Genomic DNA, 26,491 nt, shown 5'->3' on the forward strand with positions numbered 1-26,491 from the left:
ACCGGACGCGAATAGCGCGTCAAATTCGCGTCTACCGCGTCTAGTTTGACGCTTGACCACTTTGTGTTAATTCGCGTGTCAAGAGTGAAACTGACGCGCGTAAAAACAAAAGTTTGAAGCGAAATTTACGCGCGTCACGCGCGTCAGAATCGAAACCCGTTGGCGGCCATCTTTTTTATGTTGATCGAGCATTCATCGGAGAGTCACCACTCTGTATTTGCTCTGGAGAGGGGTAGGGGTAATCGTCGCCGTATTTGTGTCCATCAGACCCTTCGAAGGCGAACCCAGTGTGGCGAGTTTCACCATTGGCTCGCTCCAGGAGCTGCGCCTGGATGACGGCGGCTTTCAGCGGTACTTCCGCCTGTCCCGCGCCCAGCTTGATGACCTGTTGTCCCGCATCGGAGCGAGGAGCACCCTCGCCCTCATCCACCTAATAATCTGTCATTTATTTTTGTTTTGATGATAAATGGAGCCAGCCTCCAAAAGTGATTAATCTGTAGGGCGACCAGACGTCCCGTTTTTCCCGGGACAATCCCGTATTTCCACTCTAATTTTAGTGTCCCGACTTATTCTGAAAAAATCATGCTTTGTCCCTTATTTCATTGTTAATATATATATTTTTTTTATATATAATAGGTTTCGTTTCCGAAAGGCTAAGTGAATATATATGTTACGTTCAAACCGTGTAGCGCGCGCATGACAGAGAGGGAGAGACCTTGTGTGTGTGTGCTAGTGTGTCTAATGAAGCGCATGTAAGACGCATTAATAGAGGGAATGCATTAACGTCACTTTCCCGCCGGAACACGCCCCCTCAGCTGGACTGAGTGGCAGAAGAGCAGCTGCGTTACTGGATTTAATAGGGGAAACTGCGAAAACGCAAGTAAAACAAACAATTATCAGTTTAAACTAAAGATTGGACTCAATATAGTGTTCCTTACAACTTACTAAAGATCCAGTGATCCATGGATATTAACATGCAGCCAGGAATCGTGTTTCCTTACATTTATATGTGCCTGATTTCGACACCAGGGAAATACATACAGCAAATTTGCCTGTGAATGCTTTATATAAATACAAAATAGGCAGGTCTAAATCCAGGTGATCACTTATCAATGTTATATATATCATCATATCGTCTAGAGACTTTAAACTTGTATAGTTTTTTGTCAGTGTTTATTTAAAAATGTCAAATTATACAGAATATACAGTGGTAAATATTTGATTGATGAGTTGTCACTGCAATATATAACAATACAATATATAGAGAATGATTTTACCACTAAATTCAGCATATTGACACAAAAAGGATAACTGCAAATCCACCTTTCGCTGCCTGGAGTCCAGTTGTTTCTATGAATTGTAGCGATCTATTTGCTTCTCTGTTCTGTAGCTTTAGGTAGTCTGTAAAAATATTCCTCATATTTCTTGTCAAATCTAGTTGTACAGTCAGTCTCAAAGCTCTTTCCCGTTTTAGACGCGTTTTGTGTGTTTTTCCGCAGCATTCACACTTAAACCAATGCTGCCGCTCAGTCTTTTTGCCACTTGTGGGCGTAACTGCAGTCACTCCGGCCAACGGTGACGTCACGTGCATTCCCTCTATAAGCATTCGTTCTGTATCTGTCCCGTATTCCACTCCGAGAAATCTGGTCACCCTATTAATCTGTCCTGTGATTTTTCTCTCTCTCTCGAACAACACTATCCAGACACGAACTTATGCAGTATGTTGGTTGTCTTTACATTAATAATATTTCATATATCTAGATATGGAATAAATAGCATTCAATACAAAATTAATATGTCTCATATATTAAAATCAAGTTTTATGTGATAAAATATTTGCTTTGTTGTGCATTAGAACCATTCATATTACAAAATAATTTATTGAAGCCTCCAGATACTTCACCACATGACAGCAGCATGCAGCTAGGCTCCGGATTGGTTAACGCGGCTCGAATTCACGCAAAAGTTCAGATTTTTCAACTCGGGCGGCAGACGCGAATTCGCGTCAAACGCGTGAATGCACAAATAGCACTAACTAAATCATTCGCGCGTAACGCGCTTAACGCGCCAGACGCTTAATTCGCGCCATTCGCGCAAACGAGGCGAATTCGCGTCTACCGCGCCGCGTTCTACGCCTCATTCGAGCCGCAGGAATTTTTTACGCGCATAACGCGTCTTTGCATTGACTTAACATTGAAATCACTCGCGCCTGACGCGCTATTCGCGTCCCGTGTGAACGCACCAATGATTGGTCTTGGGGTTTATGAAGAAGCTTCAGATGTGTCCAAAACATTCTGATTGCTAAATAGTCCATAGGATTCATTTTATCCGACACAGATTTGTTAACAGCTGGGGCAAGGAATGATGGATGGAAGCTCCTGCTCTTTAAGATGGAAATGTGTTGTGCAGTTTTATCGTCCTGAAATAACGGGACAGACCTGTGAATGATAATAGGCGGATAAAGATAATTGAAAACTGTTGAGAATTTTTTTTCGATCAGAATGATTAACATTTTAATGCACTTAGCAATTGTCTATATATTTTTTCCAACCTAATCTCATGATTAAATGTAAATATTTTACGAGATGGCGATTTCATATACATTTTTATAATGGCATTTATCTGAAAACTATGCTACAGTATATAAATGGATTGTATGAAAACGTACCGATTAGATCATACAAATTCATACGAATTATTGCCACCAATTCACCAATACATATAATAGTTTTGAGTTGGCCTAAAAGTATAATTTTAATTCCTGAAGAAGTATAGAGATTAAACTAATCAATGTGAAGGTAATTTCAGGGTTATGTCTGTTTAGTTTCATAGGGTTTTGGTTTCGTTTTTCCAAGCTCCCGTTTTGCCTGTGTTCCTTGGTCATTATTTTCTGATTAATCCCGCACATGTTTCTGTTCTGGTTAATTAACTCTCCCTGTGTAATTATGCCCTTGATTTTGCAATCATCTTTATCAATCTGTCCGAGGTAGACCAAGGGGCTGTTTATACAGGATATATTTCTTCTGTAATATTGTATAATTGTTCAGTTGTTGTTCTGTGGACACGTGCACATGGATGTCTATGTCCAGACCATATCTTATATCTCAATTATGTCCATTTCTCCGCATGTTTAGTTTGGCATCACACATCACCATTTCTGAGTTCAAACAATCTATCAGATCCCAAAAGAAAACAACAAACAGTGCTAAAATATGCTTGCAGTGTGCTATAGTGCAACTAAAAAAAACATGATCCTAAACTTCATCTCCTTATCGAAATCTCACTTGGTCACACAGTTATTCATCTTTCCTGAATTATTAAATTATTGGTGTTCAGGACGTCGTGAGCCTAGAGACTGTAATGTACACTGATTTTTTTAAAAGCTTAGCTTAAAGGTGTGCTATGAATGAACAGTGCTCATAAACAGCTGTTGAGAAAATGGAGGCCTGGATCTGGAAAAAGTATTCGATATGTCACAGCAAGTGGATTGAACCACATTTCATTTGTCTTCTAACAGATGGATAACAGAGGAGTGGGAACATTGTACTAAAACCTGTGGGAGCTTGGGATACCAAATCCGCACTGTGCGCTGTGTCCAGTTCCTTCACGAGGGGACTAACCGCTCCATTCACAGCAAATACTGCAGTGGGGAAAAGCCTGAGATCAGGAGGGCATGCAACAGAATACCCTGCCCAGCCCAATGGAGGACCTTGGCCTGGTCAGAGGTACATTTTTCTCTGGTCACATGATGTTTTGAGGCTATCGATACAAAAGCACTAGTTGTCGGTGTTTTTGAAAGGAACCAATCTTCTCACTTTCCCAAAATGCTCAATTATATTTTGTAAAGCTCAGCAGAAAGAAATACTTACTGTAAGCAGTTTTTAGTATAATTGGGCTTGAAATCAGTGTGAAATCAGTCTTATTTGAAGAACGTGTTTACCACATCCAAGGAATGTTTTTTCTTCTTTTTCTTTTTTTCAGAACTTACTTCCTTTTAGTTTGTACTTTTTACCTTGAAGTTAGAATTGTTTTCTTGCACTGGTATTGTCCAAGTGAGGCCTGACATTTCCTTTGAGTTTTATGTCAAAAATGATTTAAAAAGTCAACCATAAAGAATGTTTTTTTATGACAGTGACCTTATTACCTAGCTGTGTTAGAAAGCTAAAAACCAGACTTTGAGTGTTTGCATTGCCAAGAAGTCTTTTGATGATTGTAAATATTATACAGAGATATCAAGCTTGAGCTATTACACTATCAATAGGTGTAATCCTTTAGTTAACCAGCCTATGTGGTATTGATTTTAACCCCAAGCAAAAGGATTAACACCAAGCTGTGTCAATGAATATTGTGGATAAGTCATTGAATAGGCTGACCAAACAGGACATAAAGGCAATATGCGGTGCGATAAAGGCAATCTACTCTTCTTTTCTTTTTTTCTTTTTTTTTTACCAGCTGGGATTGCAAATATTTTCTGTTTGGCTTTGATTCAATTGGATTTTTTTCACACTGCGCTTAACTTTGGCGTTCTAAAAACTGCTTTTAACCCAGAGTAAGGTATCATTTCACACTTGTAACTTAGAAGCAGGGTTGGCATCACTTTTGCTAAACTTGTACAGTGTGAAACAATGTTGTGCTACAGCTAGATGCTTAGCAACCGACAGCCAATTGCCTGCTTCATTTTCAGGTGTTTTGGCCAGAAACGCTGTATGTTGTATTTAAATCAAGCGTAGCGTCAGTTCTGGCAGGTCATGTTAGTCAAGCTTGCATCAGCTGATCTATGTCTACCTATAGGAATACGACACCTATCACTGTATTCATAAATAAGCTCCTTCAGTATTATCAGCAGCTATCGTGTTTCTCAGGAGCTAAAACCCTCCTCCGTCCCCAGCTCCTCCTCTCATCCAGTCAGGATTTGGCATTCTGATTCCACCTTGAATCAGACTAAATTCTCAAACGATGTTCTACAAAAATGTTTGAATTAATGATATCTGCAATACATCCATGTTGGTTCTGTTCTGTTTACCCTAAGGGGGGTTATTGCTGCTCTCTCTGCTCTTATCAATGCTTGGCTGCATGGATGCACAGGGAGTTCTTCTTGCCCAGAACATAGCTATACCGCCAACCCAACTGTATTCTAATTGTCAATCGTATTTGACGATAGTGGTCCTGACAGAAACAGTAGTTTCAGCGTTTGAGTGGGAAAATGTCAAATACTGATAGAAAATGCAACAATTGGAGTTAAGAAGAAAAAAGTCATTAGAGCTTCACCTATAAAGTCTGAAAAGTACATTCAGGAGAAACTTGATAGGACAGTTTGCAATATAAAACATGAGGAAATGCAATCCTAGAGCCTTTACGTAAACAAACAGTCATCAGTAACACTGACACAGCGAATATGTAAATAAGGACATTTACCCAGGGTTTAGGAATCTACAGTGTGAAACGTCATTTTATGAATGCTAAGTATTAACTGTTAACCCCAGGTAAATTATGAGCAATGTGAAACATAAAGATAACAATGGATTCCTTTTTCCCAGGCTTTAAAAATACCCAGGATTAAGTATTTCAAGTGTGAAAAGTGCTAATGTGGACAGATAAAATTGCATTATGCTTGTTTAGGACCGTGTTAGATGTTTAAAACCATGTGTATTTTTGTGTGGTTACCATCTTCCTCCTTATCTTTCAGTGCTCAGTGTCCTGTGGGGAGGGTGTGGTGCGACGCCTGGTCACATGTCGCATTGGAAATCAATGCACCGGCGAGAAGCCTGAGACACAAAGACCATGCAGGCCAGGACCCTGTCACGGTAAGATGACACAGACACATCATTACAATTCTGCAACCCAAAGCAGGAAATTGGTTTCAACAGGAAACGCTTTAGCACAGGGATGAATATTTGCACTCATCAAGCAATTTTATGGGGTCTTGAATGGTGAACTGTTCATGTTGTTCTTTCAACAAAAGAAAGCATATTGAAAGAGAATAGAAAATAATGCACAATGAACAAATTAAACTGCATTGATAACGTTATTCATGGTGCCGTTAACCACAGTGAATTTCCAAGAATGCTTTTGTGGTCTATGAACTTCTCAACTGCTCTCTGGTGAAGCTTGTTTACCCCATCTGTTGAGAGCTTTTATTTAGACAATTATTTTATGTGTGAGAAAACTATTAATTAGGCCACGCAATGCCTACAAGCTTAAACCAAACATGAGGTTTTGGCAACGTTTTGTTAAATAATGTACTCTTTTTTTGCATTTCTCCCAATACCCAGTCTTTTGCTTTTTCACGCCTGATGAGTTTGAAATTGTACATTTATCTTTGTGTGTTATGCAACATGTTTGGCCTACAGCATAGCAAATCATAGTTTCTTAACAAACATAAAAGCCTGACTTTGTTCAAGATAACTCTATCACTGCTCTCAGGATGTTTTCTCCAATCTTTTATGAGTTACACATTATTTGTTAGAACTCAGTGTGTCTTGATTACAGGGATAAGATTTAGAAATCCAAAATACATTTCAGCAGACATCAGTGTGAATAGAACTTTCTTTATGTGTCTGCTTGCATGACGCTCCCCGTAATTCCGGTTTAATGGCCGCACCTGGATGACATCCATCTCAGTGGAAGGTTAACAAAACACCTACCCTTTACAACTGACACTTGCAGCACACTGCTTACCTTTTCAGCTTCATATAAAGCGGGACTCCGCTGGAGCTGGAGGCATTTTCTTTTAATCTGTGAAACAGCCATTTGGTGATTTACCTAGTGACAATGACAAATTGTCCATAATCCAACTTCAGAAACTGGAATGGCTCTTTTATGACTAATATTAATTAAAAGACCTCATTGCCTTTTTACTGAGGACCATTTTTTGTGAGCTTTTAGTTTTGTATTGAATAGGACACTGAGAGGAGGAAGGATTAGGACAAATACGGTAAAGCTGAGGGGATCAGAAAATGACACAAATCTGAGTCATCCACACATAAGCGTCAATTTGCAATGCATATGACTTGCCAGGCCACATCACCGGAAGACCTCTGAGTTTGACATTGGCTTCAGAATTACATTATCAACAGTTACATCACTAATTATCAAGACTAAATGGATAGTTCACCCAAAAAAATTACATTCTGTCATCATTTAACTCTTTCTCCGCCATGTGTATTCGCCAAATGTATTGTTATTTTCACATTCTCTCTACATTCTCATTAAAAAAAAAAAAATGTTAAATGATTTATGATTTGTTGGAATGAGACAACAATGATAGAGCTACACCTATTTGAATTTGAGGAAAAGAAAAGAAAATCACCAAGCAGCCATGCATTAAAATCCTGCAATACAACCAAACTTGGCACACACCAAGTCAAAACCCATATCAATAGGAAAAATATATTCAACTTTTTTTTCCCATGATACCACAATTGTTTGATTAACATTCATGAGACATACAGCCTATATATTAAGACCTACTGTAATGCCCGGATCTAATATAATGTTACACATCAGATGTTTTTACCAAACAGTTAACCAAAAGTTAATTTAAGACATAACATATAATGTTTGCGTGAATACTCGCCAAGACAGATATTTTGAAATACTGTAATTCTGTGTATACATTTATATCAGGATCATGTGCTGTCTGAGAGGCATCTTTGTGCACACGCTTCAGATCTGTCAGTTAGCGCGAGTAAGATCGTTTTGTTTACATTAGCATGAGTTTGAAAATAACTTTTCATTGGTTCAGACTCATGCTATAGAGAATTCGCTAAAAATATTCACAAAATTGGAATGCTGATTACAACATCACAACGATTGCAAACTTGGGGAAGCTGCAGTCGTTGAGAAGCGAGCAGAGAAAAATTAAATTTTTCATGATTTAGGAAGGTTAGGGCTTAATTATCTAATTTTTGTGAAAACCGCAAAATCAGCCAAAATTAACAAATTTCACTTTTGAAAGAGTTAATCACCCTCATGCCGTAACAAACTTGTATGAATTTTTTTCTTCTTTGGAACACATCTGATTACAATTTAATACATGCAACACCTTTGTGAAATGACTCAACTTATTCATTGAAACTCAAAGGATTAATTCAGTCATGACGATCTCATGAAAGAGAATAACAATTTCAGTCTGAAAATCATATACTTAACTATTGTGTGGTTTAAGAAGATTTTATGAAATCAGTGAACAAGTGGTATTGACTTTTTTGTATTTTTTTTATTATTCACTTTTTCCTTTTTACATAATGACAACCCCATTTTCCGCTTATTAAGTTTTGAAATGTCGAATACTGTTTATAGGTCAACTCCGTTTCAAGTGAGAATACAATCTCAGCAGCTGTTTATGAGCACTATTCATTCATAGCATAATTTAAAAAAATACTTAATGTACACTAGTATCTAGGCTCATAGCGTCCCAGACACCAATATTTTAACGATTCAGAAAATATGAATCATTGTTTGGCCAACTGAGATTTTGGTGGAGATAAAGGTTAGGATCATGATTTTTCAGTAGTAATACAGCATACTGGGATTGTATATTCTTTTTGGACACGGAAACTGGGATGTGGAACATCAGACTTGACAAAAAGAATGACCAGGACACTGGTTGAAAAAAAAAAATGGGATCACAAAACAAAAGGCATTGTGGTCAAAGCTATGAATTGGGTTGAATACTGACATAATTCTGCATGGGCAGCACATTTTACTGTACTGTATGTAAAGAGATCATTCCTGCTGTATTGGGTAATACTGATGATATAAAGGCCCTGAATATTTAAAAAAGCTGAAATGTGAAAATCTTCTGTGAGAAACTGCTTAAAACAGCGAATAAACGCATTCTGCTTCTCTGACAGATGAGCCATGCGGTGGAGACAAGTCCATATTCTGTCAGATGGAGGTTCTGGCTCGTTATTGCTCGATACCAGGTTACAACAAGCTCTGCTGTGAATCCTGCAGTAAGCGAAGTGGCACTTTTTCTCCTCTTCTGCACGAAGCTGCTGAGATGGAAGAGGAACTTCGCTTCGGTTCAGCCTCTCAATTTCTGGAGACACTTTCAGCCTCAGCCATTAATGGAACACTGAAAGGCCCTCAGCAGCATCAGCGGGGATTCTCGTCACAAGGCCAATTTGCCAAGCAGACTGCCACTCCCCCGCCTCGCAAACCCAACACCGAGAACAGCAAGACTCAAAAGCGCCTCAAACCTGGCGTGAGAAATCTGCCTGCAATGACGATCCATAGCTCGTGGAACAAGAACGCCGCTAAAGATGCACCATGGCTGCTGGAAAGTTTCCAAGAGACTCAGTGGCCAACAGCATCATCCGAGGTGGAGAGATGAAGGCTAGTTTGTCTCTCTTTTTTTCCTCTGGACTCTCTCTCTCTCTCTTTCTCTCTTATTTGTTTGTTGTAGATATAGATCTTTAACATTGATCATTCCCTTCAGATCATCCTCAAGATATTTGAAAGCAGGAGAGAGTAAAGTGCTGGTTCACTTTCAAACGTTCTCAATTCCCTCGCCAGCAGTATTTGTTTTTAGAACACATTTGTCAATCACACACTGTTGTGAAGAGGAATGTGCCAAAGACTTTTTTACAATGATCCTCTCAGCAGCCTGGTCTATGGAGGTTTGGTTCGCATACGTGAAGAGACTCCGGTGGTACTCGTGAGGAAATGCTTGTAGTTGCATCAAACTTCACAATCTATAGTTTTATTTTGAACGGCTCCAAACTTGTTTGACCAAACAATATTTATGAACATTCCAGTAAATACTGTATGGAAAATATCAGTATTATAAATAAACAAAAAACAAAAAAAAAACAAGCTGAGAATTTTAAAATAAGAGATTCAGAACCATTATCGGTGCTTTTATTGTTAGGAACACTTTAATAGGAAATCTGCTTTCAGTCATGATTTAAGCACTGAAGAAAAGGCATTAAATTGCCGTAAAATATCAACTTTTGGTTCCAAAACCATTTCTGTCACTCATGAATCAGCCTCTCAGCAAGTCATCGATCAAATTCTATTCTCACCAAATAAAGACTTTGTTTTCCGCTAAAATGTTTACCCATGATGTTGAGGCTTCTGTTTGACACATGCCTCTTAGATTTCTCCTATTATGCCTTATGTATGTATTCACCTTTTCCGTCAGAATTTTTTTAGCCAATGACAAAATTGAGTGTGAACGCCATCAAGCCGCCGATATAGGAGACCCTTCATATATATTGTGAAATTAATTGGATGTTACAGTTGGGATTTTGAAGGAGTAAAGCTGGACTTTCTGGAGATCTTATACTGCACACGATATCTCTTGTCCGAGGGAGAGGAAAGCTATTTATTTTTATAATCAAGGGTTAAATCTCAACCACAATGCATCTGACTGCAATACCAAGGAGACCAGTTAATCTATCAGTGGAGTTCAGCTGTTCATACTGTACACAGACTTTCACCTGTGTGCCACTATAAAGCTATTGTTTATACCATTGAGAACTTTAGAGTATTTATTGAGATTCAAAGCTCAATATCATGTCTTAAGTGTTACTCATTATCTGTTACTTTAGAAAAAAAAAAACACAAGCTCCGATTGAGTTGTAAGAGTTGCTTACAAAAGTAAATGCAGAAACAAAAGTAGACGTATGAATAGCCTTTTTTGTTGTTGTTTTAACTGGAATTTTAGATACAATAAGACACATGCTCAGTTTTTGAGATGTTATAATGAGGGAAAGCTGTTTCACAGCCATTTTAGAATAGAAATAATGTAGAGAAAATCCAAAAAAAGCTGTCTTTTACAGTGATTCATTGTCCTTCAACTGAAAATTCCCCAGTCCTACACGAAACTATTTTTACAGTTAATTTGTAGCTTTATTAAAAAATAAAAAAGCAAATTATTGTGGATTTTGACCCTTTAGAATAGACAATAGTGCATTTGCATAAAGATAGTATCAGTTGTCTTTGAACTTCATTCAACCGATGAAAGCTGAGGTGAGCGTTGTGTGCATCACAAGAAAAAAAATAATGTTCACTTTCTGCGAATAAAGAATTGGTTTCTGATCAAATCGACTAGCTTTCAGAAACACAAAAGAATGTGAAATAGTTGAAGCTAAATTGACAATCCCTAAGCCACAGACAGACACCCAATACAAAAGGATAAATCATATTTATCCTCACAATTCCATGTCCACTTAGGTATTCATATTTGTTCTGGCTTATAAAGACACTTTCAGTTGTTTGCTGTCATTTATGTTTGTTTTAATTTGTACTTTTGTTAGCTGTAATGGAAGTGTACACTACTGAGGCTGTTTTTGTAATGGGGAGCACATCGAAATAAAGAAAGTAATAAACACCACACTGTCTCTTGAGAGTACTACTTTTTAGATTTGCTTTAATGTTTGATTAAATGTGAATTCATATTTTCCCTATTCCTCTACTAAGCCCTTACAAGACTCTTTAGAGTGAAAATACATTATTATAATTCTAAACTAATTAAATTAAAAGGACTAAAAACTGTTTGCGAAAATAGCAACAGCTAATCACATAGTGTGTATTCAACATTTAATGAATCTACTAAATGTATTATATAAATCCTGATATCAAATGTATGCTGGGATATGTGTGTTGAGGCACTGAGGCTTTAAGTCTGCCTATTTTTAGTTTGCAACCTTTTTATTTTCACAAAACGGAATTAAATGCACAGAAAATGTTCTTCATTGAAATTTCCTTTGTTCTTTCAAAAAGGATGTTTCAAAGGACTTCTCAATGGAAGTCAATTATTTTATTCAGGCAAACATTTTATTGCAACATTAAATTGCTTGAGCGCTACCCTGGTCCTGCACATTGTATACATATAAAAGTATAACCTAGGCTCCCAATTCATTTTCCAGCTCCACATACAGTACGTTCAGGCTCAAAATTGCTATATTGTGGGAGGCTTTAATTTCTAAGACCCATTCAGATTAATAAACCAAAATTATATTTCATGTCATGCCAGAATGATCACTAAGATCACTACAATTTTATGTAAAAGGACATTCTAAATAAAATACAGTTCAGTATGAGAAAAATATAGCAGAATTATTTGTTTTACAAAAGAAACACTAAAGGGACAATTCACACTAAAATGACATTACTTACCCTCATGACATTCCCAACCCATAAGACTTGGAAATGAATAGAAATTCTGATTCTGTCTAATGAAATATAAAGTACATATAGGAAAATTGCAATATGTATTCAAATGTGCACACTTTTGGACTTGATGTCCTATTAATGTCTATAACAAAAGTCCTGTGAACGCAAATAAACCGGAGAAGATGTGATTGAATTTGGATGTATCTCGTTACTACGTTTGGCCAGAAGAGGACTAGTTCCCCGACTGAGCCTGGTTTATCCTAAGGTTTTTTCCTCCATTCTGTCACCTGATGGAGTTTGGGTTCCTTGCCACTGTCGCCTCTGGCTTGCTTAGTTGGGAAGCTTAATATTCAACAATATTATTAATTTGACTGCACTGACACTATTGGATGAGTACTGAACTGAGCTGGATCATGACATCACTGTTTTCTGCAGAGCTGCTTTACAGCCAAATTCAACTTTGCGTGATTGAATTGTTATTTTCCTGGTATCACTGTAAAGCTGCTTTAAAACAATCTGTATTGTATAAAGTGCTATAAAAATAAAGGTGACTTGAATTCATTACAGCAACTTGCTCTTGCTCCTCCCATCATACCAGACCATATAGCAGTTTGGCTGATAATCAACCTCCCTAAATATTCATTTTTATTTTTGTATTTTTTTCAGTAGGCAAAAAAGAGAACAAGAAAAACGAACTTTTCCCATTTAATGAATGCTGGACCATCCCGGAAAGAATGGAGTGTAGCAGTGGCGGCTTGTAAATAGAGGGCGCTGGGCAGGGGCGATTCCAGGATTTTATAAATGGGGGGGCACAGGGGGGACCAAGATCCAGTCAGGGGGGGCCCATGGGAAATCAGAAAATTCAAATGGAAATAAATACTTGTTTAGAAAATATTAAGCACGATTTAAAAAATCTTTGCAATGCTCAGTGACCCTTATATAGATGGTATTAAATGTGGCACCGAACAAAAGCCTGAAAATCATTTTGTATTTTACATGGATTGGACCACACAGTTTTGTTCTAATAAATAAAAAAAAACATTACCTAGGCATTAATTAGTCATTTAACATGGTTTATTCTCAACACAAACATTGAATGTGTGTGTGTTTGTGTGTCAGCGAACGTTATCTGCATGAAATCTGTCTCTGACATGGTTTCTTCTTAAAGAAACCTTAGATGTCCTGTTGCGGTGTCAAAATTTTGACATGTTTAACTATAAGGAATATATATAGGTCAAGCTCAGGGACTCTATAATAATAATTATTGGTAGATTGTTCAGACACTGTCCATAAAAATATTCCACCCTGTTAGGGACATATACATAGTTATCACAACATGTTAATAATGTAAATGTTAAACAATAACTTGGCTTAAAGCTTAAATAATAAGCTTTTCTTGGATAGTATATGTCCCTTATGTCATCTTAGATATTTTTTTTCTTCTTGAAACAAGCAAAACAATTTTTGATGAATAGAATATGTTTCACATTCCACCCTGTTAGGTTTATAGACCTAACAGGGTGTAATCTAACAGGGTGGAAAATTCTGAGCTAAGTTAGCCATAGCTCTTTGAGTGATCAACATTTAGCTAGCTAACCTTCTACAGATGAACAGAACTTTTATAACTATGTCAGATTTGTTTTTACATTTTTTTGATAGGACAAACATTCTCCATAACATAGCCTAACAGGGTGGAACTTTAAGGGTGGGACAAGCAGGATAACATTTCAAAAACTAGAACAAAAGTTAGGAGTGATAGTTGAAGCTTACCTCAGTTTGTACAGTTGAATTCCAGCAGGTAAAAGGAATGAAGTCACTTCTTGAAAATGGTCTCAATGAAATTGCAGTCGGATTTGGAAGGCAAAAAAGTACATACTAACAGGGTGGAAGATGACTTCAGGGATGCAGTAATTGAAGAAAATTTTAAGAAAAAGACCTATAATTCCACATGATTTATATGTATGATTAGAGGCAATTTAGCCTAGTCTATGACATTATTTAAAAATATTTTGAGGTTTTTGTCATTTCATGGTTTATATTTCCTGCAGAAGTGGATTACTGTGCACTGAGGACATGATATAATTTAATGCATACATCAATTAAAATTGTGTCAAATACAAAATAGTATTTTTAATGTCTATTATCTCTGTTTAATTGGTAAAGAATACTTAAATCTATAATTTAAGCCATTTATTATAAATATGTGATTAATTATATGTGGCTAGAGAAAATATGAGTAAATCAATCATTGGGACAGGAAAGTCACCGCATACCAGGAATGACCCATGTATCTATTTTTTATTTATATAGACGCGCTGCCGCGGAATAACACTGATAAGTCATCTGCCGAAATTACGTTAGCTAATCTAACGTTACTGGCTTGATCAGTCACACATGAAAGTAATCAGACTAACATATGGTGCGATATTTCAAAATATATACTGTAATTGAGTGTGTATACCATAAACAGTGACGTGTCGAGGTGATTCCGCTTTGCGAAAGCAGTGAAAGCAGTGATCAAGCAGTGATTGACAGCGCTCTGATCCAATAGCGTTGGGCATTGTCAGGTTGACAGTAAATCAAGCCCAATGATGTTGGGGGGGCACCAGGGGGGGCCAATCATATTCCGGGGGGGACCAGTGCCACCCCGTGCCCCCCTTCTAGACACGCCCCTGGCGCTGGGGCGCTGCCCCCATCAAAATTCCAGAAATATACATGTATACAAAATTTATATAAAAATTAAATAAAAATAAAATAGTTTACTCATACGATGTGCAGCCTGGTAGTAAGAGCCTCAGTATTTAATAAAAACTGGCTTTAACCGGTTAACTATTTTCTCTGTTTTTCAATATGTTTCATGCGGCTTCATGGGCGAGGGACGCCGGACAAATGGATGTCTATCTGGGTCCTTAAATTTTCGGACAGCATTTGACCTGAAGCTGGTCTCTAATACGCACTATGCACGAACGTTGCTGACATATTTCCGGTAGGATCTCAGCCAGTGTCTTTACTTCCGCATAGCACGTTCTATAGCGAAGTGTATAGCGGCAAAACTTTAATAAAATCATTTTTCTCAGAAACGGAGACATCGATTTTAGAAACTGATTTGCTAGTCGGATTTTGCACGATATGAGAGAATACTCACCCTCAAAGTTGTCGATGTAGGTCGAAATATATCATTTAAAGCCCTTCTCTTTCTTACTCTTATGTGTGACAGCTAACTGCCTCACAGTGTTGTTAACAACATTCACGTTAACCGCAGGAAGTTTTTGTAAACAGCAAGTATAATTTGCCATTATCTCTACCTAATGCAAAACCGGCTTCTGACGCAGCAGGAAGAAAATAAAAGGATAAAGGATCTCGGACCGGACCAACCCAATTTACAAATCCAGCAGCAGGCCAGTGACAGAGGACGAAGCTACACCTGGAACTTCACCCGCGCTTGTTATGAGATACGGAGGTGGCTGGCTGGATGTGATGTTAGCAATGCCCTTTTTTGCTTTCCCTGTCTTTTATTTCAAAGTGTCGACAACAGACACTGAAGACAACGGGGGTAAGAGACCTCAAACATCTATCTGGAATGTATTTGTATTTATTTTCGCCCCGCCCCCCCAAAAATAATTATCACCAGCAACCACTGGAGTGTAGTATGATTCAACCATTTAAAGGCCCACTGAAGTGCTTTGAAACGCGCAGCATTATTCAACGTGTTGACATAATTTTCACAGAAATAGGAAGACATGGCAGGACATATCAAACAGCTCCTCTCCTTTTTTAAAATAGCCAATAGCATTTAGTTTATATCACAGCTCGGCCAAACCCATTGAGCTCTGTAAAGCCTCAGTTTCCTCCTAATCTCCTCCATATCGCTTAAAGGGGTCATATAATGCCATTTTTGTACAAGTTAATATGAATCTTTAAGATCTAAATGAAAACTTTGTAATATACTTTTATAAAAAATTCTCATTAGTATTTTAAGAAAACACTTATTTTACATGGTCAAAAACAGCTCTTTTTTCAGCATGCCATTTCAGTGTATATGCCTTTAAATGATAATGAGCTTGCTGACTCCGCCCCTCTGTTCTTTGGGGCGTTTTTGACACAACGCACGTGGAGTGTTGTCAGACAAAAGTTGATGGTATATTTTGGCGAAAGAATGGCAGCGGGAGTCTCTGAGGACACATCTGTAGTGTTGCCATACCAATTTGAACCGGAGTCGGGCCCGGAACAAGATGACGGCCCCGAAGAAGTTCGACCATTAAGGCTCAAACAGGACGTTTCTGAATGGTTGGTTAACGTAATGTCAGTTTGATCTATTTTTGTATGTAGCCTACTGTCAGGGTAGAGTAGTGTGATACAAACGGTTAGTTCGTTGACAGATTTATGTTGAAAAACGTTTTTTTTTGGTAAATGTAGGCTTGTCAGTGATGCGTAACGTTATCTCAGTGTTCGGTACAACTATCGTGACTGAAACATGTCCTGTCATGCCAGTAATGATTCTAGCAGTAGTTGAAGGATACCTAAGAATTTGTTGTATGTTTATGTTTAGTGCAGTACGAAAATGTTTTATGTTGAGCAAAAATAAAAAGCAAAAATAAGAGATCAGATAACATCAATTACAGTATTAATAGTCTTGAATCATGCATTTGCAAGATGTAAACAGTATTGTGCCCGTATTGTGTTACCATTCATCTTCATGGAGTTATAACTGTTTTTTTTACATTACTTCTTAATCAGTAACATACAAGTCAAGATTCCCGAGATCCTGAACGGTGACGAGCACGTCGGAGCTGTGGTGCTACACGCGGGGACGAACGACATCAGGCTGCGGCAGACGGAGGTTCTGAAGAAGGACTACAGAAGCCTGATCGAGACGGTTCGCAGCACATCGCCTGAAGCAACGATCATCGTGTCTGGACCGCTTCCCACGTACCGACTAGGACAAGAAAGGTTCAGTAGATTATTTGCTCTAAATTAATGGTTAATGTCATGGTGTAATGAACAGAAACTGCTCTTTGTAAATAATTGGAATCTGTTCTGGGAGCGACCTAGGCTCTACCGCGCTGATGGCCTGCACCCCAGCAGAATCGGAGCGGCTGTTCTGTCGGACAACATCTCCAAGACGTTACACACCATATGACTAGTAAGTCAAAGTCCAAATCACAGTCTTTGCTGTCCCAACTTAATTGATATAAGTAGTGTAGAACATTATATAGAAACTGTGTCTATTCCTCGCTTAGTGAGGCCAAACAATAAATCTAGTGTAGGATCTAGCAAAAATCTTATTGTAATTAAACCAGAAAATCTAAATATCAGTGAACAAAAACAATTTCTAAAGCTTGGTCTTCTAAACATTAGATCGCTCACACCTAAGGCGGTTATTGTAAATGAAATGGTCACAGATAATAGTTTCGATGTACTTTGCCTTACTGAAACCTGGCTTAAACCAAATGATTATTTCGGTCTAAATGAGTCTACTCCACCAGGATACTGTTATAAGCATGAGCCTCGTCTGATCGGTCGTGGCGGCGGTGTTGCAACAATCTATAGAGATATTCTTAATGTTACTCAGAAAACAGGTCACAGGTTTAATTCGTTTGAAGTACTTGTGCTAAATGTTACGCTCTTAGATTTAAGAAACAAATCCATATTATCTCTAGCCTTGGCTACCCTATATAGACCTCCAGGGCCCTATGCTGACTTCCTAAAAGAGTTTGCATACTTTCTCTCAGATCTATTGGTCAATGTCGTTAAAGCAATAATTGTTGGAGACTTTAACATACACGTAGATAATACAAATGATGCGTTAGGGACTGCGTTTACAGATTTATTAAACTCCTTTGGGGTCACGCAAAACGTCAGTGGTCCCACTCATCGTCTAAATCATACACTAGATTTAATTTTATCATATGGAACCAATCCAACTGATATAAATATTATACCGCAAAGTGATGATCTCACTGATCATTACATGGTATCTTGCGTAATACGTACTGCTGAAATTTGTCAAGTTGCGCCACGTTATCGACCAGGCAGAACAATCCTTCCAACCACTATAGATAGATTCTCAAATAGCTTACCTGATCTATCTCAGCTGCGCAGTGCACCCAAACAAACAGATGAACTAGAGGAAATGACTAGCAGTTTGAGCACCATGTTCTCTAGTACACTAGATATTGTTGCACCAATTAGATTAAAAAAGGTTAGAGAGAAAACTAAAGCACCATGGTACAACAGTGCTACGCATGCAATCAAGAGAGAAACTCGTAACTTAGAGCGTAAATGGAAACAAACTAATTTAGAGGTCTTTAGAATCGCGTGGAAAGACAGTATGTCACGTTATAAAAAGGCTCTAAAAGCAGCCAGGGCTGAGCATCTCCGCAAACTAATAGAAAATAACCAAAATAATCCAAGGTTTTTATTCAACACCGTGGCTAGACTAACAAATAAACAAACATCACCAGAGCAAAATATTCCGTTACAATATAGTAGTAATGATTTTATGAATTACTTCAATGAGAAAATAGAAAGCATCCGAAACACAATTGTAAATATACAATCCTCTATGATGTCTTATGATTCAGCCTCAATTATGGCCCCTCTAGAACAACTACACCGCTTTACAACTATAGGACAGGAAGAGCTAAATAAACTTATAATGGCATCTAAACCAACAACATGTTTATTAGATCCAATACCCATTAAACGACTGAAAGAAGTGTTACCTGTAGTGGAAGAGCCTCTTCTTAATATTATTAACTCGTCTTTATCTTTAGGTCATGTTCCAAAAATATTCAAGCTGGCAGTAATACAACCTCTCATTAAGAAACCGCAATTAGATCCAAATAACTTAGCAAATTACAGACCCATCTCAAATCTTCCATTTATGTCTAAAATACTAGAAAAAGTTGTGTCCGCTCAATTGTGCTCTTTCTTGCAAGAAAATGATATCTATGAAAAATTCCAGTCGGGATTCAGACCGCATCATAGCACAGAAACTGCGCTAGTTAAAATAACAAATGATTTACTTTTAGCTTCTGACCAAGGCTGTATCTCAATACTAGTTCTACTCGATCTTAGCGCTGCGTTCGACACTATCGATCATAAAATACTCATGGATCGACTACAAAACTACACTGGTGTTCAGGGACAGGCATTAAGCTGGTTTAGATCGTACTTATCAGACCGTTACCATTTTGTATGTTTAAATGGGGAAAAATCAAAGATAACGCCAGTAGACTATGGAGTGCCGCAAGGATCGGTGTTAGGCCCTCTGCTATTCTCAATATACATGCTGCCACTTGGTAATATTATAAGAAAACATGGAATTAATTTCCACTGTTATGCTGATGACACTCAATTATATATCTCATCACGACCAGATGAAAACACTAACTTATCTAAATTGACAGAGTGTCTAAATGATATAAAATGCTGGATGACGTGTAATTTCCTGCTATTAAATTCAGATAAAACGGAGGTACTACTTATTGGTCCAAAAAACTACCCACAAAATCCCTTACAATACAACTTTAATTTAGAAGGATGTCCTGTTACTTTATCCACTACAGTAAAAGACCTGGGTGTTATACTAGACCGCAACTTGACTTTCGAAAATCATATTTCATATATTACAAGAACAGCCTTTTTCCACCTTAGAAACATTGCTAAGCTACGTAACATGCTATCTGTTTCTGATGCAGAAAAGCTAGTTCATGCATTCATGACATCGAGAATAGATTACTGTAATGCTTTATTAGCTGGTTGTCCTGCATCCTCAATAAACAAGCTACAGTTAGTGCAAAATGCAGTCGCTAGAGTTCTTACTAGATCAAGAAAATATGATCATATAACACCTTTTTTATCATCTCTACACTGGTTACCTATTAAGTTACGTATCAATTACAAAGTATTCCTACTGACCTATAAAGCCCTAAATGGTTTAGCTCCTGTGTATTTAACAGACCTTCTATCGCCATACAATCCATCGCGCTCTTTAAGATCACTAAATTCGAGGCTTCTGGTCATTCCTAGGATATCTAAGTCCACTAAAGGAGGGAGGGCGTTCTCGCATTTAGCTCCTAAACTCTGGAATAGCCTTCCTGATATTGTTCGAGACTCAGACTCGCTGTCCCAGTTTAAAACTAGATTAAAGACGCATCTCTTTAACCAAGCATTCACTTAATGCTTAACCTTTAATACTACTGCTGAATCAGTTCGAATGCATTAACATTATGAACATCAGCTATGCTAATTATTTCCCATCTGCCTTTCTGCTGTTATCTCGGGACGCTAGTCCCGAGGTTAATAGCGTTCGTCAGCTCCAGTTTGTATCCAGACTCTCACGGAGATGCCCAAACGCCTGTGAAGAGACGACTCGACGCCTGTGAAGAGACGACTCAAAGCCGGCGATATGTTATGCCATAAATTAATACATGATTAACTAACTGTATTTTTCCGAAATGCACTTTCTGTAAAGCTGCTTTGAGACAATGTGTATTGTGAAAAGCGCTATACAAATAAATTTGAATTGAATTGAATTAAACCAGGTTTAATCTTAGTGATATCACGTTAACTGTAACACCTGCGTACATAGTTTTTAACCATTTAAACCATATATATATTCACTGCAATTACAGCATTTAGCAGCCTCTGCTGAATAATGACCGTTGTCCATTTTAGCTTCATGGTGTATTGCTTCTCTTTATGAGTCTGATAGTATACACAAGCACACACACTATATCTATATCAGTCTATATCAGTAGTGAATTTATTTCTTAACCTGTCTACTGCTGTGAGACATTATTAGCCTTGCTACCTGCAAATATAGCTGAGCCCAGATGGGAGATGAGGTTTGTTTTACCCAAAATGAAAACCTAACCACACCATGTTTTATCTTTAGCCCTGTTTCCAATTTCAAGCTGAGTTCTGAATACACATACTGATGTGTTATCTACTGAAGAAGTGACAAATATGGTTACAGGATATTTTGCCAGAAATGGTTTAGCCTTTAGCTGTAAAAAACACACTTTTCATTGATTTTCTATTATTCACAACGTCCTGCACAAAGGCTGCTGATTCGAAACAATCGCTATCAGTGAAATTTCTGCTATAAACACCTGTTGTATTGGACTGATTTCTGCAAAGCCTTCGTCTCAGGAAAATACATCAATATTAATAGTGTGGTGTTTACAGTCTGAACATGATTCCTTAGTAAGAGCTACTAATTATTATTTTTTTTAATGTTCTTCATTTGAATTTGGGGCCAAAGTTGGAGCTGACAAATACTATAGTGGGCTTTGAATAAATTGTGTTCAAATCATTGTCCTTGTCTCCATATAATACAGGCTTGAGTGATTGAAAAACTAGTTTAGCTGAATTATTGCTTGGGTTTCTGTTTTTTCTAATCACATTTCATCTCATGTTCTACAGTAATCAAGTATGTGTAGAGATGATTCTTACACAATAATCATGTAAACACAAGTCTGTCCATAATAATCTCTTGTGTGTTACATGCTGTTAAGACACCTCCCAACAAGGTTATATATGCATGCGTTTCAAACATCCCATAGCTCTGCATACTCATAGAGTATATGCAAATCTTCTGCCCATGTACTCCAAGGGCTGATGAGTATTTTTAGTGTGTCCTAGTTTCTTCACTGACCAGGGCCTGTATTGAACACCATTGTAATCTCTGCTGTACAACATTCAATGGCGCTTCCTTGACCTAGGTGAGAGAATGCTGAGTGGAGCATCTGCGGTTGAGAGATAAGCCTGGGTACTTGTGCAGAGGTTTACTACTCCACACCTTTGTATTATTGCACAAAAAAATCTTTTTTTTTTTTCTTATTTAAATCAGGAGTGTCAAACTCATTTTTAGGTCGCAGACCGGATTTTACTAAATGTCACCTTATGGGATGAAAGTGCATGCAGAATTCACACTCTTCTGGAACTCATAATGTCTTCTTAAACTCAATGCTGCTTATATAACTCCTATTGAGATAAAATAAACAAGGTTTTACCATTTCCATTAACCAAAGGCTTTTGGATTAAATATACATGCAATTTATGCATTGAAAATTAATGTTAACACACAAAGTTAGTCCTAAAACAAACCGTACAGCTCATTTTAAACACAGGCCTACTACTCTATCAAACTGACAGCATTAAATCAGTGCAGTAATATATAATCTAATAATCAGTAGAAACTTGGAAACAAATGTGAAATTCACTTATTACCCCAATAATTTTCCTAATTTTCCTCAGTGCCATGGGCAAAACAAAACAAATCTTTAACTGAGTTAAATAAAAAATGTAAAATAAAAAAAAACATACTAAATTGTACAACAAAATACTAAAACACAAAAGACTGTACAAGACCTAAATGCCTGTTGAATTGTATGTGTAGAGTGTTTTCTTACAAGTAAACTGTATGTGCACCATTTCTCTTTAAGAAAGATCTTATTGTTGCTCCAAAAGTCCAGGGTATCACACAGACTCCTCTAGTGGTAAAAAGTCTATGCAGTGATACCTTTAATGGTGTTCTAAGTTGCTTGAAGAAAATGAGATGAAAGGCTCTGCCGCTGCTGGATTTTGTTCCTCTATTTACCTTTGAATCACAACGAGATCTTCTGAGTTCAAAACATCGTAATTATGGATGATTGTGTATAATCAACCATTATTTTCTTATGGACTTACTTTTGCTTCCACATTGTCAGTCATTAGTAATCCGAAGCTTAATTTAAAAAAAATAACAAAATAAAAAATAACACATGATGAACTATGGATTAACATGGGGGTCTCTTTAAGGCCCTGTCCCAAATGGCACACTCCGGACATGTGGACACGTTCGTCTGTTATTATATGTCAACGAGCAGACACTGATCTACTTGCTCTACATTTATTTAAAATGAACAGCAAGACGACTAGAAGTGAATGTGCTTTCCATTAAATTAATCACACACAGTAAACAAATCCTTAACAAAAAAAAACTTTACAATGAACGTGCTTTGTTTTAAATAAATCACACACAGTAAACAAAACCTTAACAAAAAAAAACTTTGCAATGAACTGCAATTTAGGCGCGCAAACTGGGTGCCGGTGCGGTGAGACATACATGCTCCGGCAGATTCGGCTTGAAGTCGTTCATCCTTGGATGCGGCGCCGTGCGCACTGTTACAAAAAAAAGCTGTGCACACAGCAATGCGAAATGGGCTCTTGCCAGTCTTGCACACCCAACGCGTCATTTATGCCGCGCGCACCTTCGCGCTCGTGGGGACCATAGACAGTAAAAGAAACAGAAGCGTCGAGTATAAACAAGGCTTTACTCCGTGTCAGCGGGCGCTCTGATCGGTAAAGGGGCAGAGATTTCTCCCGATCATCTCCAGCAGTAGCAGTAGCACCACCACTAACTCCGCCTCCGTTTCCCTCGTAAGCTGATATTAGTATTTAAACATTCTCTATGATAAAAAATGTTTGTAAAAAATATTTGAATAACACGGTTTTGGCGATTATAGACTTCTAATGACGGTGTTCAACTATAACCGTCAGACTCACGGTTATATAATAACCGTCACACCCCTAGTGGATGGACCAAAAGCTCTCAGAATTCATCAAAAGATCTTCATTTGCTGAATTCTGACCCCTGTCAGATTATCACCCCCACACCCAATCCCAATCCCCATCCCCATCCCCAGTATATGTAGCCAGTGTGTTAATTCTCGCTGTTGACTTCCTATATCTCAGCAAAAATCTAATCCATAAAGGCATTCACACCATCTCCTGAGCTGAGTGTCAAAATGCCATATTAAAGTGTGTAGTGTAATATGTGTAGGGGTCAGACAGGTCAATTTAGCTCAAAAGGAATTATTAATTAATTAATAGGGAATCTTAAAAGAATCACTTAAATGGCCGAGCAAATGACTCGTCCAGCGTTCATTTGAACGGGCCGTAACTATGAGTTCTAAAACGGATATAAATATCCAAACTATAGTGAAACACTATATATAAGCAAGGTAACTTAGATTAGCAGGGTTAGGGTTTAGCTCTGTTTCGATGCAGCTAGGCCCTTAGCACGACCGCTGAACGAAACGAAAAGCTGCTCAGTCTGTCTGAAAACGGACGAGCGAGACACACAAGCTCTTAATGCCCTGACTGGGCAAAGGAAGCTCGCGTCCATCTCCTTGTTATAAACCGGCAGGGCGGACAGGGAAATAACCTGGGCCCTAAACGGTGTGTTGAGGGATTTAGGCACATACCCGTGTCTTGGTTTGAGTATGACTTTCGAGTCATTTGGCCCAAATTCCAAACACGTTGCGCTCACAGAGAGCGCTTGCAAATCCCCTATGCGCTTTACTGAAGCGAAGGCCATAAGAAACACTGTTTTGAACGACAGGTGTTTCATGTCCGACAGCTGGATTGGTTCAAACGGGGCACCTTTCATGGCTTCCTGAACCGTGGAAAGGTCCTACATGGGGATTGAGGGGGGTCTGGGAGGATTCAACCTCTTAGCTCCTTTTAGGAAGCGGATGACCAGATCGTTTTTCCCCAGTAACAGGCCAGTCGCGGGTTTTGTAAACGCAGCTATGGCCGCCACATAGACTTTGAGCGTGGATGGGTTTCTCTTGAAGGAAGGAGAGCACTTCCGTAACCCCGCAGTCTAGGGGTGAAAAGCCTTGGGCTTTGCACCAGCCAGCAAACACCAACCATTTTGTGACATAGAGTCGTCTAGTAGACGGCGCTCTAGCCTGCGTGATTGTGTTTAACACTCCCTTGGGGAGGTTTGTGGGTACCCGTTGATGGCCCATGCGTGCAGGGACCACAGCTCCAGGCCAGGATGCCAAATCGAGCCCTCTGCCTGAGAGAGGAGGTCTTTCCTCATCGGTATTGGACATACAATGGACATTCGTCAGCTGCATCAGGACTGGGAACCAAGCTTGGTTTGTCCAGAGAGAAGCCACAAGAAGCACTGAGCATTCGGTTTCCCTGATTCGTTCCAACACCTGAGGCAGGAGCGAAACTGGGGGAAAAGCATAGAGCGGGCAGCGGGGCCAAAGGTGGGCCAGCGCATACCTGCTCTTGGAGAAAAACTTCGGGTAGTGAGCGTTCTCTTGGGAGGCAAACAGGTCTACCTGCACTCTGCCACAGCAGAAGGACCGTCTGTGGGTGCAGAGACCATTCTCCTGCTGGAATATTGTTTCTGGACAGTCTGTCTGGCCCCAAATTCAGGCGCCACATGTGCTGCTCTCAGTGAGCGCAGATTGTGCTGAGCCCAGACCAGGAGGCGCTCCGTCAGCCTGTAAAGGTTTCGGGATTTGACGCCGCCCTGGTGATTTATGTAGGCTACCACCGACATGTTGTCCGAGCGGACCAAGACGTGGTGACCTTTTATTCGGGGACAAAGGCGCCTCAGCGGGCTGTCGACTGCCATCATTTCTAGACAGTTTTTGTGTAGGAGCTTCTCTCGTTCTGACCACTGGCCGAAGAACGGTCTGCCCTCGTGCAGCGCTCCCCATACTGAGGTGGAGGCGTCCGTGGACACCACCTGCACACTTGAGGAAGTCCCCTGGTTTACACCTGACGTGTACCAGTCGGTCGCTCTCCAAGGTTTCAGAGCTGTAACGCATTTCTGATCGACCTTGAGGCGAAACAGACCGGAGGCTCAAGCTCGAGGCGGTACTCGTGCTTTTAGCCATAACTGCAATGGGAGCATGCGAAGCAGACCCTGCTGGAGTACTGATGATGCTGAGGCCATGAGACCCAGCATTTTCTGAAACCTCTTGAGCGGGACTATAGTGTCTGTCTGTCATAGACAGCGAGTTCAGTTCTGTGCTCAGAAAGGATATTTTCTGACTGGGAGACAGCGAACTTTTCGCCAAATTGACTGTGAGACCTAGATTCTCGAGGTGCTCGAGTAATATGGTCCTGTGTTCTATGAACTCTGAATGAGATCGAGCTAGAATCAGCCAATCGTCCAAGTAGTTCAAAACTCGCATGCCGTGAAGTTTCAGGGGTGTGAGAGACGCGTCCATGCACATTGTAAATGTACGGGGTGCAAGAGACAGGCCGAACGGTAGGACTGTGTATTGACATGCCTGGCCCTCGAAGGCGAATCTCAAGAATTGCCTGTGACGTGACGCTATTTGTATCTGGAAATAAGCGTCCTTCAGATCTATTGACATAAACCAGTCCCCTTGGCAAATCTGCGCGAGGTCACAGGTTGTGAGCATTCTGAACTGACGTTTCATAAGCACTCTGTTCAACTGTCTTAGATCTAGAATGGGTCTGAGACCCCCGTCTTTTTTCGGTACCAGAAAATATCTGCTGTACAGGCCCCCTTCGCTCTGAGCTTGAGATAAAGGCTCTATTG

General features: G+C 39.0%; 1 protein-coding gene and 1 long non-coding RNA gene across 6 annotated transcripts in view; one reads left to right on the forward strand and one right to left on the reverse strand.

Annotated features, from left to right (window-relative positions):
• The window catches only part of adamts3 (ADAM metallopeptidase with thrombospondin type 1 motif, 3), a 178,006-nt gene extending 166,665 nt beyond the window's left edge, over positions 1-11,341 (forward strand). For 3 of the 5 annotated variants that reach the window (XM_077231555.1, XM_077231554.1, XM_077231558.1), the window contains 3 exons: positions 3,518-3,725; positions 5,687-5,804; positions 8,856-11,341. In XM_077231555.1, the coding sequence (XP_077087670.1) occupies positions 3,518-3,725; positions 5,687-5,804; positions 8,856-9,337 (808 nt within the window). In that variant the 3' untranslated portion in view covers positions 9,338-11,341. The remainder of the gene's footprint in view (positions 1-3,517; positions 3,726-5,686; positions 5,805-8,855) is intronic. The other 2 variants (XM_077231557.1, XM_077231556.1) reach the window with 2 other exon arrangements.
• LOC143739237 (uncharacterized) overlaps positions 1-19,687 on the reverse strand; it is a 109,808-nt gene extending 90,121 nt beyond the window's left edge. The window contains exon 1 of the long non-coding RNA XR_013204155.1: positions 19,611-19,687. This is a non-coding gene — a long non-coding RNA (uncharacterized LOC143739237). The remainder of the gene's footprint in view (positions 1-19,610) is intronic.
• Between the last annotated feature and the right edge of the window lie 6,804 nt (positions 19,688-26,491).

The sequence above is a fragment of the Siphateles boraxobius genome, unplaced genomic scaffold (assembly GCF_051911475.1).
Source record: "Siphateles boraxobius isolate OS27281-9 unplaced genomic scaffold, OSU_SipBor_1 16, whole genome shotgun sequence".
Classification (NCBI taxonomy): Eukaryota; Metazoa; Chordata; class Actinopteri; order Cypriniformes; family Leuciscidae; genus Siphateles; species Siphateles boraxobius.